This window comes from Dipodomys merriami, unplaced genomic scaffold (genome assembly GCF_024711535.1).
Source record: "Dipodomys merriami isolate MVZ:Mamm:240054 unplaced genomic scaffold, mDipMer1.0.p SCAF_19, whole genome shotgun sequence".
NCBI classification, from domain to species: domain Eukaryota; kingdom Metazoa; phylum Chordata; class Mammalia; order Rodentia; family Heteromyidae; genus Dipodomys; species Dipodomys merriami.
This window is the reverse complement of record NW_027203270.1, coordinates 1,660,393-1,673,365: the sequence shown is the minus strand read 5'-3', so window position 1 is coordinate 1,673,365 and position 12,973 is coordinate 1,660,393. Positions and strand designations below refer to the sequence as shown.

Here is a 12,973-nt window from a genome sequence, read left to right as displayed (position 1 = left end):
AGCTCAGTTATCTGGGACTCAAGTGGCTAGAATTCTTTACTTAACTGGAATAAAATGCCTACACTCTATTTCTAGGGAAAAAATACAAAAGAGGAAGCTATCAGGGATTTTCTTGCAGAAAACAAAGCCCCCAAACAGCTTCCCTGATTTGGTCTGCAATTTTTATATGAATAAATTCCATTTCCTAGACTGTATACATTTTACTTAGCGTCATCTGTGAGAATTGAAGATTAGACTGATGGCTCTCTCACAAAGAACCTGGATTCTTTTTTTTTTTAAAAGGAAAAAAGAAAAAAAGAAGAATTAATTATATTCAGCATACTCTACTTAATTAGGCAAGGGATGCTTTTAGGAAATTCTTCAAAATAAGCATATTCTCATTAGTACTAAAAACATTAACCAGCGTCTTATTCATGGAAGAGTTTTGCTGTCTGGACTTCTGTTCCTACCTAGCAGTGTCAGTTTCTGTTTCCCACAAAAGAGAAGGGTGAGTATGGGTGAAGGAATGAGGGTCTAAACCCTCCAGTCTGTGCTCTTGGCACAGAACAAAAGAATAGCTGAGCCTATTTCCTCTCTTCAACAGCATTTATACAGATCAGAAATCCAGGGACTTGGCCAAGGCCAAAGTCTGGTTTCCTTTTGCTCAGTATGCAGTGGTATCGTGGTGTCCTCCTGGACACTATATTAATCAATGTAAAAATATCATTGATCAGGTGAACTAAGGGACCCAGGTTTCCCACTTACTTTGGGAGGATATATATTTTTACCATCTGCTCAATGAGTGAAGACTGAACAAAAAAAAATTCCCAGTTTATAATGTGGTTCTTCTTTGTTTTTACACTTGGAACCTCCATAAAGGGATTACTGAGCAGAGCTCAAGTGAACATGGTTCTAGCTTCTCCCATTGGAACCTGCAGGCCAGGGTCTAGTAGAGTATATTGTTGTTCAGTTCAGAATTTCATTTGACAAAAAAGTTGGCTGCTGAAATAGTGTAGAAAGTTTCAAAGCTGTTGGTATCGATGACTCAGAAAGGTGGCTAGAACTAATCAGCAGATTTGCAGCTAAGTTCTTAGGTCTGAGTAGGTTTTTTCTACTGGAGATTGAGTATTTTCTAAAAGCTCATTGCTCAGAGACCATTGCAGGAGATGGGAAAAAAGCAAATGTGATTAAGTAGTTAGCAGGATGAGTGGATTGGTTGATGGGTGGATGGATGGCAGGTGGGTAATTTTATGGATGGATGGTTGGATGAATGCATAGGTGAGTGGAATTATGGATGAATGAGTGGGTGGCTGTGTTGAATCATGATGGGTAGATGGTGGATAGTATATGGGTAGAGAGATGGATGAATGGATAAGTAGATGGATAAATGAATGGATAGGTTGGTGGAATTATGGATGGGTGGCTAGATGAAGAATGGATGAGTGGATGAAAGGATGGATGGGTAGATAGATGGATGGTTATTTATTTAGTAAGCCCCTATAAACTTTCTGTGTTTAAAATCTGATTCACCATTTACTAGCTGTGATCTTGGAAAGGCTTCTAATCGCCCAAAGTTTCAGTTTTTCAACAGTAGAAAGGGACTAACTGCTCCAACCTTATAAAGTTGCTCTGGAGATTATAGGATATAAGACTTCTAAGACTTTAATTCTGTATATGGCACATAGTAAATGAGAAAGTTTAATTTCCCAAGCAGGAGAGACTATGAAGGAAACTTATAAACAAAGTTTTGTTGATTTTTCTATTGTTAAAGGAAGTCATGTGCCATTTTAAGAAAGGGCCTTTTATCTTAAAAAAAAAAAAAAAAGGTTACAGCATGTCAGAATGTTGCCTGGGTTTGGTCCCTATAGGAATTAGGGTAACTAAGCACTTAGGGAAATTCTCATATACTTTCACTTCCTTGAGATCACTGACATTACCCAAGGTTTTAAATAAGCAAGTAACTAGCCCTCACCTGAATTGCTCATTTACTCATTATATCTGAGTGCTAAATATCAGCTCAGACTGCTAAATGTTGAAGTTGAAGATCTAGAGACAAGTAAGATGAGTGGGAGAAGAAGGATGTTTGTGCTCAAGTCAGAAGTTTTGGATCTGAATTTCTGTTCCATCACTAGTATTAGAATTCATCTGCAACTCAGTTCTTTGATAAAATTTGGGGCAATACTAGCTGCAACGCTGAGAGGTTTGGTAGGAATCTCGTGGGACAAGGCTGGGAAACACATTTAGAAATTGTTAAGTGTTATGCAAATTGTTAAGATGGTAGGTATTTCCATTATCCAGAAAATTAATGTACAATTCCAAGGACAGAAAGCAACTACAGTTTCCCAGCCTGAATGATGAGAATGACTGTTTCTTCTGATCAGATTTGCTTCCTAATTAATTGACTCTCCACACTCATGACACAACAGAGAAAGTCAAGAAATGTGCAGAAGAGGGCAGGAAATACAGTCAGGAACACAGAACTCAGCAGTGATCTTTTGCCTGCTGTATCACATGTAGCTGCAGCTACAGTATTCAGCAGGGAAAGAGGAGGGATGAAGGTATGTGCATCTGTGATCCTTACCCACAACAAGATGGCCAGTTGGCTACTGCCTGTCTCAGCACAAGGCTAGTGGGCTGGCCTTCACTCACACACGGTCAGCTCCACAGTTCCCTCTGAGCTTCTTTCCCTCCAGATTCTTTTTCTGATTCCTTCTCTCCTCTCTAAAACCCGTCTGTCTTTTCAGTCATTTTCTAACTCTGAATTTCTCTTGGATTTGGTTTCTTGGCTTTTCTCTTTCCATCTCTGACTCTCTCTCTCTCCCTTTTCCTTCTAACTTGGGGAATGTCTCTTTTTCTTTCTTACTCCTCTTCTTCCCTCTCCCTATGATTCATTCTCTCTCCCTCTTTCTTTCTCTCACCATCAGTTTAGATCTATCTCCCATTTTTCTTCCTTCTCCACTTATTTTCTGGTTCTCTCTCTGTGTCTTTCTGTCTCTATGTCTGTCTGTCTCTATCTCTGTCTGTCTGTCTCTCTCTTTCCACACACTGCTTTCCTCAAGACTCTGAATGCTGCTGCTGCCCACTCTTGTACAAAACCGGTATCTCTGTTCCTCAGTGACCAATTTTCTTTCCTATGGTTAGAAAGTAGCTCAGGCCTTAACCCATTTCCTCCGGCATATCCAAATTAATTAGGTGACACCGGGATCACATGTTTCAGAATTAGAATAATATTTATCAAGCACCCTGGAGAGCAAGGCATGGAAGATGGAGAAGAACCAGAGCAAAGAGGGAGGTCATTGAACTGAAGGGTCATTGAGCTGGAGGGAAAACTGAGAGAGGGATCTTGTCCTTAGACCATGAGGTCTGGAAAATGAGGGCTGTCTTGCTTATCTGTCCCAGGGCACTGGGAAAGGGTGGGCCTTGGAGAATGGTTCAGGAGTTGGGTAGGAGCCTTCCCTTTTTCTCTCACCAGGACAACACGCAGTAGGGTCTCTGGCTCCAGAAAGCATGCCAGTCAGCCTTGAGAGAAAACATTTCCAAGTCTACCTCTCTCCCCTGGCACTGCAGCCAGGGAATCCAAGTCCACTGGACATTCCAGGCCCTTCCGATGTTATTTTCATTCATTCCATGGCCTACAAGTCAGCCAAGACTGGGTTGGGGTGTTCATTGGTGACTCTTCATTCTCTTCTCTGTAGAAGTATTAAGAACAGAGAGTGAGCGATGACCCAGACAGGAAGCAATCATCTGCAGGACGATCAGCATCTCCAGATCCTCTGTGTCTCAGTGCCCAGCTGGTGTTCACCTCCACGTAAGCTGTTCAGTAAACACCTGTGGAACTAGTTGGCATCAAGGATCACACAGTCACTTTGCTGAGTGCTAAGTAGCCATTAGTCAGTGTTCTTGAACTTCACTGCGATTGACTCCACGATCCCTAGTCATGAGGGGTTGTCTGCAGCTCCATTTGAGGTTTTTCTTTGGATGCCAGTAGCACCTCCCTTTCTCAATTGTGACAACCAGTAGAGCCAAATGTCCACCCAGAGAACAGAAGGGACAAAATCACCCTGGTTGAGAACATCGATGTAGAGTTAGTCTTGGTTTACTAGAAGATTTAACCATATGAACCTGTTCTCCTTCGCAGCCCACAGAGAAGCAGGAATCTTTATAAGAACTTAGGAGGCAAGATAAAGAACAGAACAGATAGCTTTCCTGAGCTATTGTTTACCTACCATAAAACTCACCCTTGAATTCTTTTTTCCCATTCCTGGGGCTTGACCTCAGGGCCTGAGCACTGTCCCTGGGCTTCTTTTTACTCAAGGCCAGCACCCTATCACTTGAGACACAGTGTCACTTCCAGCTTTTTCTGTTTATGTGATGTTGAGGAATCAAACCCAGGGCTTTGTGTCTGCTAGGCAAGCACTCTACCACCAGGCCACATTCCCAGCCCTCATCCTTGAATTTTAAAGGGTAAATCCTCACAATTTGTATATAGTCTGTGGTGTGAAACGATTGAAAAATTTCATCCTCCCCAGAGGGAATCCCCTATCTGCATCCTATGCAGGCTTTCACATTTGTCCTCTCCAAACCCCAGGGTAACCACACAATGATGTTCTGATCCTATAGATTTACCAATATTTATCTAATTTATTAACATGGTTTTTAATAAAGGGTTGGACACACTGCTCAAGTGCAGTCTCCTGAGTTTAAGCCCCAGTACTGCTAAAATCCATGAACACATAAGAACAAGCACTTTATTACTCTTTTTCTTTTGCTTTGGGTGATATTTTCAAGGTTCAGCCAAGTCACGGCCTGTATCTTTACTCTGTTGTATGAAGAAATCTCATTTTGATCCATTCACCCACTAAATAACATTTGATTTGTTTCTATCCTCTGGCTATGATTAATTATGCTGCCATGAGTTGTTATATGCATTCAGATTTTATATAGACTGTTTTTTTTTGTTGTTGGTTTTGGGTTTTTGTTTGTTTGTTTGTTTGTTGTTTGTTTTTACTGCTTTTGGTACTCCCTAGAAGCAGAACATTCATTTAAGCTCTGTTTAATGTTTTGAAGAACTGCTGAGCTATTTAGCAGAGGAGAAGCGCTCCTTCACATCCCTATCGAAAGAGTATGAAAATGCCTGTTGCGTCATCCTTATCAACAATTGAGATCATCTGGCTTTTGTGTTACTGCTGTCCTCGTGTCTACCGATGAGTAGCTCAAGGGAACCTTGTTTTGTATATCCCTAATGATTTATAATGATGCCCAAACTACTTTTCCTATATACCTTCTTGGGAGACATGGCTGTTTACATGCTTTGCTCATTTTACAATTGAGGTTTTGTTTTGCTTTTAACTGTTGATCTGTAGGATTTCTATATCTATTCTGAACCAATTCTCTTATCAGATATGTTTTGCAAACATTTTCTCCCACTGAGTGATCATCTTTTATTTTTCTTGGGGGGATCCTCTGAGGTACAGTGTTTTAAATGAATCTATATTTTCTTTGATTGTTTGTGCTTTTGGCAGTGACACATAAAAGAAACCATTGCCAAATCTAAGAAGACACTGTTTTTTTATGTTTTCCTCTAAGAGCTTGCAGTGTTGTGCTAATACTTAGGCATATGATACATTTTGAACCAATTTATATATGTATTGTAAAGTCGGAGTCCAACTTTATTCTTTTCACATGGCTATGTACTTGTCCTGAGATCATGTTTTAAAGAAAACATAATTCTTCCTCCATTGAATGCTATTTGACACCCTTATTGAAAATGAAAATGAATTGATTGTAGATTATATAGATTTATGTTTTTGGATGGTAACTTTTCTTCTATTGGCTTCTATGTCTATTATAACTTGTAATATTCTGGTTTCTTATCATAGAAAGATGGTAGGGAGCATCTCTGTACAAGGAAACCAAGGTATCATTCAGGGATATATGATTAGAAAAGATAACAGAAAATAATCACATTTTAGGACCAAAAAGGATCTAAGAGGTTATGTTAGTATAAACCCTTTTTGTTTTGCTGATGGGGAAAAGTGATTAGATTTCAGTGTCTTCTTAGGTTAACACATCTTCCCAGAGGTTCAAATGTGATCAGTGGCAGAGCTGGGATTCCAACCAAACACTTAGCTTCTTAGAGCAATGCTGCTCTTTTTCCCCAGGCCCTACATTTCAGCTCTCCAGTCTTGCCTGTACCCAGTCTTACCAAGCTGGATTTCTTTTCCCAAAGCAAGGGGAGTTTCTACCTTCTCTTTTCCTGACACAGGCCCACAGTCGAGAAAGACAGTGATGGGAATGCATTTGGAAAAATCTGAAATTGCTATATAAATGCCAGTAAATGATAAGATTGCCAGTCTGATGCTCCTCTAGGAAGGCTTAGCGTGTTGTGGGCGGTGTAATGGAGGGAAATAATTCACCCTTTGACATGTTTTTAAAGGGCTGGGGTAGAGCAAGGAGCTGGGCTAGATGAAGGGATGTGTTAGGGTGATCTGGGCATGATCTCAGATGGGCAGTGCTGTGTGAGGAGGTCTAGCGACATGTTGCCTCACCCATCACACCCCTCAGGAGCATCCCAAGTAGAAAGAAGAGTCTCTGCCCTGTTGTTGACCATCAGGGTTGACTCAGGAACCAGGCCTTGCCTCTGAAATGAAGCCATCCAGTTGTGCTGTTTTGGTGTTTGTCTATACTCACCTGTGCTCTGGACATCTGTTTTCTATGGCCAGTGAGCATCTTCTCATTCACACCCCATGAAGGGGTCCTGTGTGTAGCTATTTGAGGAGTGATTCCCTTCAAATGGTGAGCAGGAATGGGGCCTGATCTGCTTCTTTCTCTTTACTAATTGCTTGTTTGGGTGCAGAAGATAAGAACTGAGCAGATAAAAACGGCTCTCTCTGGGTCACTGAGTCTCCAGCAGAAGGGTGGGCCTCTCACTCTGGCAGGCTTCCTTCCTGTGAGTTTGTAATTGCTCCCTTCTCTAGACTCCATTTGCCTTCACTGTCTGCACCCTCCATGTAGTCTGATGTTTATCTTTTTTATCTGAGCATCCTGTCTTTGCAGCTAAATCACGCTTTTCTTTGACAGCAGGAGCTGTGTGCTGTGCTTATTTGGGTCACCAGTATCGAGCACATGTTACTGGATGTGTGTTTCTTGGATGGAGATGTCTCCTCCCTCCCCCCCACCCCCTTTCCCCATCCCTTCTCTGGTAATTAATAACCTCCTGAGTTTGAAGGGAAGGTCAACCCTTTCCTGTAGTGGCATTCTACTATCTGGCCACTGCAGATATCTACCTGATATTGGTGTATATTTGAGGGATTAGTATTTTGAAAAGGCTCAGGGTTTAATGGTATGGGATGAATTAAGAAATGAATCTATAATCATAGTCTTTCAGGGTTTGTATGACCAGAGCAACACCTGCTTTACATCCCCTATGAGAGCAGCGCCAAATGAAACTGTGTCTGTTGAACACGAATGCCACATCTCTGTCTCCTCCCGTAGGTCTGAGAATCAAAGGACCTGTGGAAGCAAACCCACTCCCTTTGAAGTTATGCAGTGGCACCTCACTCTGTGATTTCCTCCTTGTCTAGGGCTCTGGCTGACATCTTGAGACAGCAGGGGCCAATCCCCATAGCACACTGTGAAAGAGAAACGATTTCGGCTATCAATACTTCACCCAAAGAGAACACTCCAGTCAGATCGACCTCCAAAAACCACTACACCCCCGTGCGAACAGCTAAGCAGACGCCAGGTAAGTGACAGCTAATCACCTTGAATCGTCATTGAGCTCTGTGAGAGGTCTTGGTTATGTTTCTGCCCTGGTGGGACAGGTTGTGGAACACTGGGCAGTGGAGGATGCCTTCCTTGATGGACAGGCAGGCTTGTGATACTGAGAAGGGTTCACTAGGCAGAAGATCACTGCCAGTGTGTGGGCTGAGTGAGAGCTGATGTTTGGGGGCATCTGGAATTTACTAACCATCTCATCTAATTCTCTGTGAGAAATGCAACTTGTACCAGCCATCGTGGGCTATGGCTACTCATGTGCTCATGTGGTGGAAGGTTTCCTTTGCTTAGGATTCTGAGAAAGTTTGTTCTGATGAGGGTGCTGGGATCAGTAAGTAACAAGAAAGTCTGCATGCAGGTGTAGAGCCTGCTCAACTCTTGGAACCTCAAAGATTCCTTTTTGAAGGTGGGAATGTTGTCTGTGTCTTTTGGTGACCTTCTCTTGTGAGCTATAAATTCTTCAGGTATATGATGAGTTGCCATGTAATGATTAACAGTTGCCCTTTGTGAGGAATTGTGTGGAAGTGGTTGCAGGATCTCCAGAGGATGTCAAACTCTTCAGATGTTCAAGTCCTTTATATGCATGGGAAGAGTCATGGTATATAAGTGACACAACCCTCCTGGATCTGGAGTACTTACATAATCCAACATGGTACTGTAAGTAGTTGCTATACTGTATTGTTTAGGAAATGATTATAAGAAAGTTGTATGTCATGGATAGACAGACATATAACTGTTTGGGAATATTTTTGATTCATTGTTGGTTGGACTCCATTGGTTTGCATTCTGTGGTTGGTTGAATGCTGCAGTTGGGTGCAGAATCTATGTGTATGCAGGATTGACTGAGCCTTCGACATATTTTTACTTGATCATCACTGTACCACTATAAAGGAAACTGGACAGCACTTACCTTCTTTGTTGTAGGGATCAATAAATGAATTTCTAGGAAACTTTATAAATGGACAAAGACCACTGAGGTGTTAGTATTATGAAAAACAGCAGTAATCACAATAATAGAACCTAGGTATCTATTGGACTCCTGTTTTATGTTAAATGTCATGTTGAACATTTTATATGGATATTCTTAGTTATTCTTTACAGCAATATTAGACGGCCTCTATTGTTCCTATTTTATATGTGTAATAAAAGCATTGAGTAGCTGTCCTTAAGATCATATTGTTAGTAAAAGAGAACGTCTGGACTCTGATGAAGGCAAATAGCTAATAACAAACAGGACTAGAAAGCCACATAAACTTACTGAGTTTAGATGCAAAATATCTAAGTGAAAAGAATCCTTATAAGTGTGTTGTGAGAAGATCCACATCATTGTGCACATTACCAAACAGCCTGATACTGGTTCTATCTCAGACACAACTTCTACTTTAGAACTTAGATGTGGACTCTACACTTGGGTCTCCCTTACAATTTTTCCAGGCCATAGAATCTGTGTGAAATCTGCAGTAAAGATGTACAACCATCAGGAGGCAATAGGCATGTCTACTCTAAAACTACAGCAGAAGGGCTACTGAGATCCAATTCATTTTCTCAGTTTTCTGAAATTTTCTAACTTGCCTGCTTTAAAATAGAAGTCTTAAATGTTTTAAGCATCTACTAAAAGCTAAAGATAATGTCCCTTGAAAATATGCACACAAATATGCATATAGATGAATATACACATATCCATCTAACACTTTGTATAGAATATAAGAGAATTCATAAGCCCCTCCACAGTTAGAAATCTTTGTTTCAGTGGTTCTTACCTATAATGCTAGTTATTCAGGAAGCTGAGGCCTGAAGATCATTAAGTCAAAGCCAGCCCAAGCAAGAAAGTCCAGGAGATCCTTATTTCCAACTAACTACCATCAAAGCTGAAAGTGAGCAAAAGAGCTCAGGGACAGTACCCAGGCCCCAGGTTCAAGCCCCAGGACTGGCACCCTCCTCCCAACCAAAAAAAAAAAGATGAGGGAATCCACCCTTGTAAATGGGTCTAAGACACATTTCAGCTTTAAGATCCTAGTTTTTCAAAATGCAAGCAGTAGAAGGAGTCTTGGCAAAACACATTTCAAGCAGTGGTCATTTACTTGGATGTATAGGTATTTGAGACAACACAGGGGTGCTATAAAATACCAATGCCCAAGCTCCACAAATAGCCAGTTTCTAGGGATAGAGCTGGGACAGATAGTTGGTCTAGTAATTTCCCAAAAGCCAATTCTAACATGCAGCTCTGGTGAAATAATAATTGGTCTGGATGGATTTCTTCATGCCAGGAGAGAAGACATTGGCTATCTGTGTTTCTCCAACTTGGATGCAAGTTCAATCTGAGGACTACTGGGCACAAGAATTCAGACACTTATTATTTACCCTGTTTAATCTAACTTTGATATGGCTACCTACTTTGACGAGGGTACTTTGATTTTTCCTCTGAGTCATCATTTAAAGTCAGCCTCTTTCAAAGCCTTGTTTGTAACTCTGTAACTTCAGAGCACTCTTGTCATCAGATGTTTATCTTCATCCCTCTCTTCATGTTTTCAGTGTCTCATTCAAAAGCCAGCTAGTTTCCAGCTACCTAATCCAGACTGATGCAGTGGACAACCCTGATTTTCTCTTAAATATCCTTCATCAAGCAGGAAGTTTTCTCATTTCCTCCTGGTTTCTATGTACATTTGCTTTTCTAGTGAGTGGAGAGAAGGAAGGCGTACAATTACACAGTTTACTTCTCCTTGCATTTCTCAAATTGTAACTCCTTACTTTGCTTTTGGAGATGGAAATGGCTTTCCCCCCAGCCCTGGGAAGCTTTCTCAGTGGTGAAACTGAAATGCAAAAGCAATTTTACCACAAGCTACATCTTCCATAGCGTATAATGGACACAATGCTTTTCCAAATAGCTGCTATCCTCTGCCACACAATATTGCAATTTGAGCAGAAGTTTCAACAGAACTTTACGTAAATGTTCACAGTGGAAATTTACTGTGATTTCGCCACTCATCAAATCAACCATCCAGCAGTTGTAGCTAAGTGGCAAGAAAACTTGGGGGATATTAATAAAGATACACTGTGAGACCATCAGGCATCAGAACTCAGGGGAAGCAGTGTATTCAAACTGTTGTCATGGGGCTGGCAGAATTGGGGTTACCTGGGAGTTGGTAAAAACATGCAGAAGGTCATGCTCTACCTCACTCACAGGACTGGAGCCTGCAGTTAGTGAATCCACTCAGTACTGGTAAACTATGGGGTCCATTTTCTTTGTTTTTTTTTTTTTGTTTGTTTTTGGCACCTTCAGTTGTTATAAGGTAAATCCAACCATGAGAGACAGAGAAGCCACATTTTGAGAGGTCAACTTGGGAGTCTTTACTGTGAAGCTGGCAAATGCAGATGGACTCCTGTCTCAAAGACCTGCAGATCCTCTACACTTAACGCTGTTAGAAAACTGAAAGAGCAGAAAAAAACAACACTAACAAACCAGATCAACTCCAAGGAAGAGCTGAAGTGGGACACTATGGTGATTTGAGGAGAGCTAGGGGATACAAGACAGGAGACACAGACAAGAGGCATGGCATAATGACACCTGAGCTGGTCAGGGTCATTAGTGTCAAGGGTCAGAGAGCAGGGTCACAGGAAACTTGAGAGTTTCCCAAGTTCAAGGCACAGGACTGACAGCTCCAGTAAACTAATATCCCAGTCCCCCTTTTGCATACCTATCACCTGGGAGATGGAACTTCACCTTCCTCTACCATGAAGAAAAGATGGTACCAGTTAAACCTAATTCCCTACCTACCATGGGGCCCAGCTGGTGCTGGGTAGATCCAGCATCCCCACTTTCATAGTTACTGTGTATGTGATTGGGGCTCTTTTGAGTTTTCTTTTCTGCCTTTGTGGCTACTAGATCCTGCTGCCTAGATTGCTTCATGGGTTTAATGAGTTTAAACAGAGAGAACCCACTCAAATACATCCTTATCCATAGCAAAAACTATTACCCATGATCAGCCCGTGGAAATGAAATGCATCCATGGCTCAAAATGAATGAGAGAGACAAAACAATGTGCTGGTGTCCATAGCTGATGCAGGGTTGTGGGTGTGTGTCTGAGATGAGCCAGGGTTTTAGAAGTTGAATGTGCATGCTTATTTGGTCCGGGAAGTTGAGTGGGGGTCCTGCACAAGCGCTAAACACAATGGCAAGCCAAGCATCTCACGTGTCATGTGTTGATCATAGCTGGGCAGCCTCTGGCAGGAGAGCAATGCAATTTTACGTCTGTATCATGCAGTGTGTAGGGGAGTCCACTTGGTACCTAATGGATAACAGAACTTGCATGGTGTCAGAATTCTGAGGTCTGGAACTCCTAACCTCAGACTGGAAGAAAAGTCCTCTCTACTTAGCTCTGAGTCTTGCCCAAACTCTTCCAGGAAGCCCCCTCCCCTCGTTAAAAGAAGCTTCCCAACGGACACATATCTAGAGCTAGAAAACCAGCAAAGACTACTTCACCACTATTCTTCAGACCATTTGTGGCCTGTGGACCAGCAGCCACTGCATTTCATGAGAAGCTGGTGAGAAATGCAGAAGCTCAGGCCCTTCCTCAGATCCCTCTGAAGCAGTTTGTGCATTCTTCCAGATTCCCCGGGTGGTCTGTTCCTATGTTGAAGTTGTAAAAGACCCTTCTAAGTCAGTGGTTCTCAGTCCTTGTTGCTCATTGGAGCTACATGACGATTTCTGAAAACATGACTGCCCAGCCCCTACCACAGAAGGGCTGATGTAACTGGCCTCTGGCAGAACCTGAACAACAATGGTAATATTTCTAAAAGATTCATGCGTTCTCTCACATTCAGCATTACTCTTAGAATTCGGCAAGCAAGCTGAGCTTTGGAGGGAGGCAGTCAGTGGGGATAACATCCTTTGAGAATGGTGAACTTTAGGTTCCCGTCAAGGCTCCCATGATGGAGGCCATCTGGTAGTGCCTGTGGGCTGTGCGAGAGAGAACTTCCCTTGGGAAAGGTGGGAGTGGAGGACTCAGGCTCATAAGAGAGATGGGATCAGTATGCTGTTAAAAGTGGGGAAGCAGGCCCAAGCTGAATGATCAGAATGACAGAAGACCAAACAGAATCTGCAGGTTCCCCCAGCTCTGGACTCCAGAAGCGTGGTCTTGTAAGTGGGGAGAGTGGGGGGGGTCTTCTTATTTGCCTGACTGTCCTTCTCTAAAAGAACCTTTCTTGGAGTGTCTAGGCA

At 42.1% G+C, this 12,973-nt stretch overlaps 1 protein-coding gene across 3 annotated transcripts in view; it reads left to right on the top strand.

The window, feature by feature from the left end:
- Positions 1–12,973, top strand: part of Shisa6 (shisa family member 6) — a 295,351-nt gene that overhangs the window by 14,886 nt on the left and 267,492 nt on the right. For all 3 annotated transcript variants that reach the window (XM_070026716.1, XM_070026715.1, XM_070026714.1), the window contains exon 2: positions 7,563–7,723. In XM_070026716.1, the coding sequence (XP_069882817.1) occupies positions 7,563–7,723 (161 nt within the window). The remainder of the gene's footprint in view (positions 1–7,562; positions 7,724–12,973) is intronic.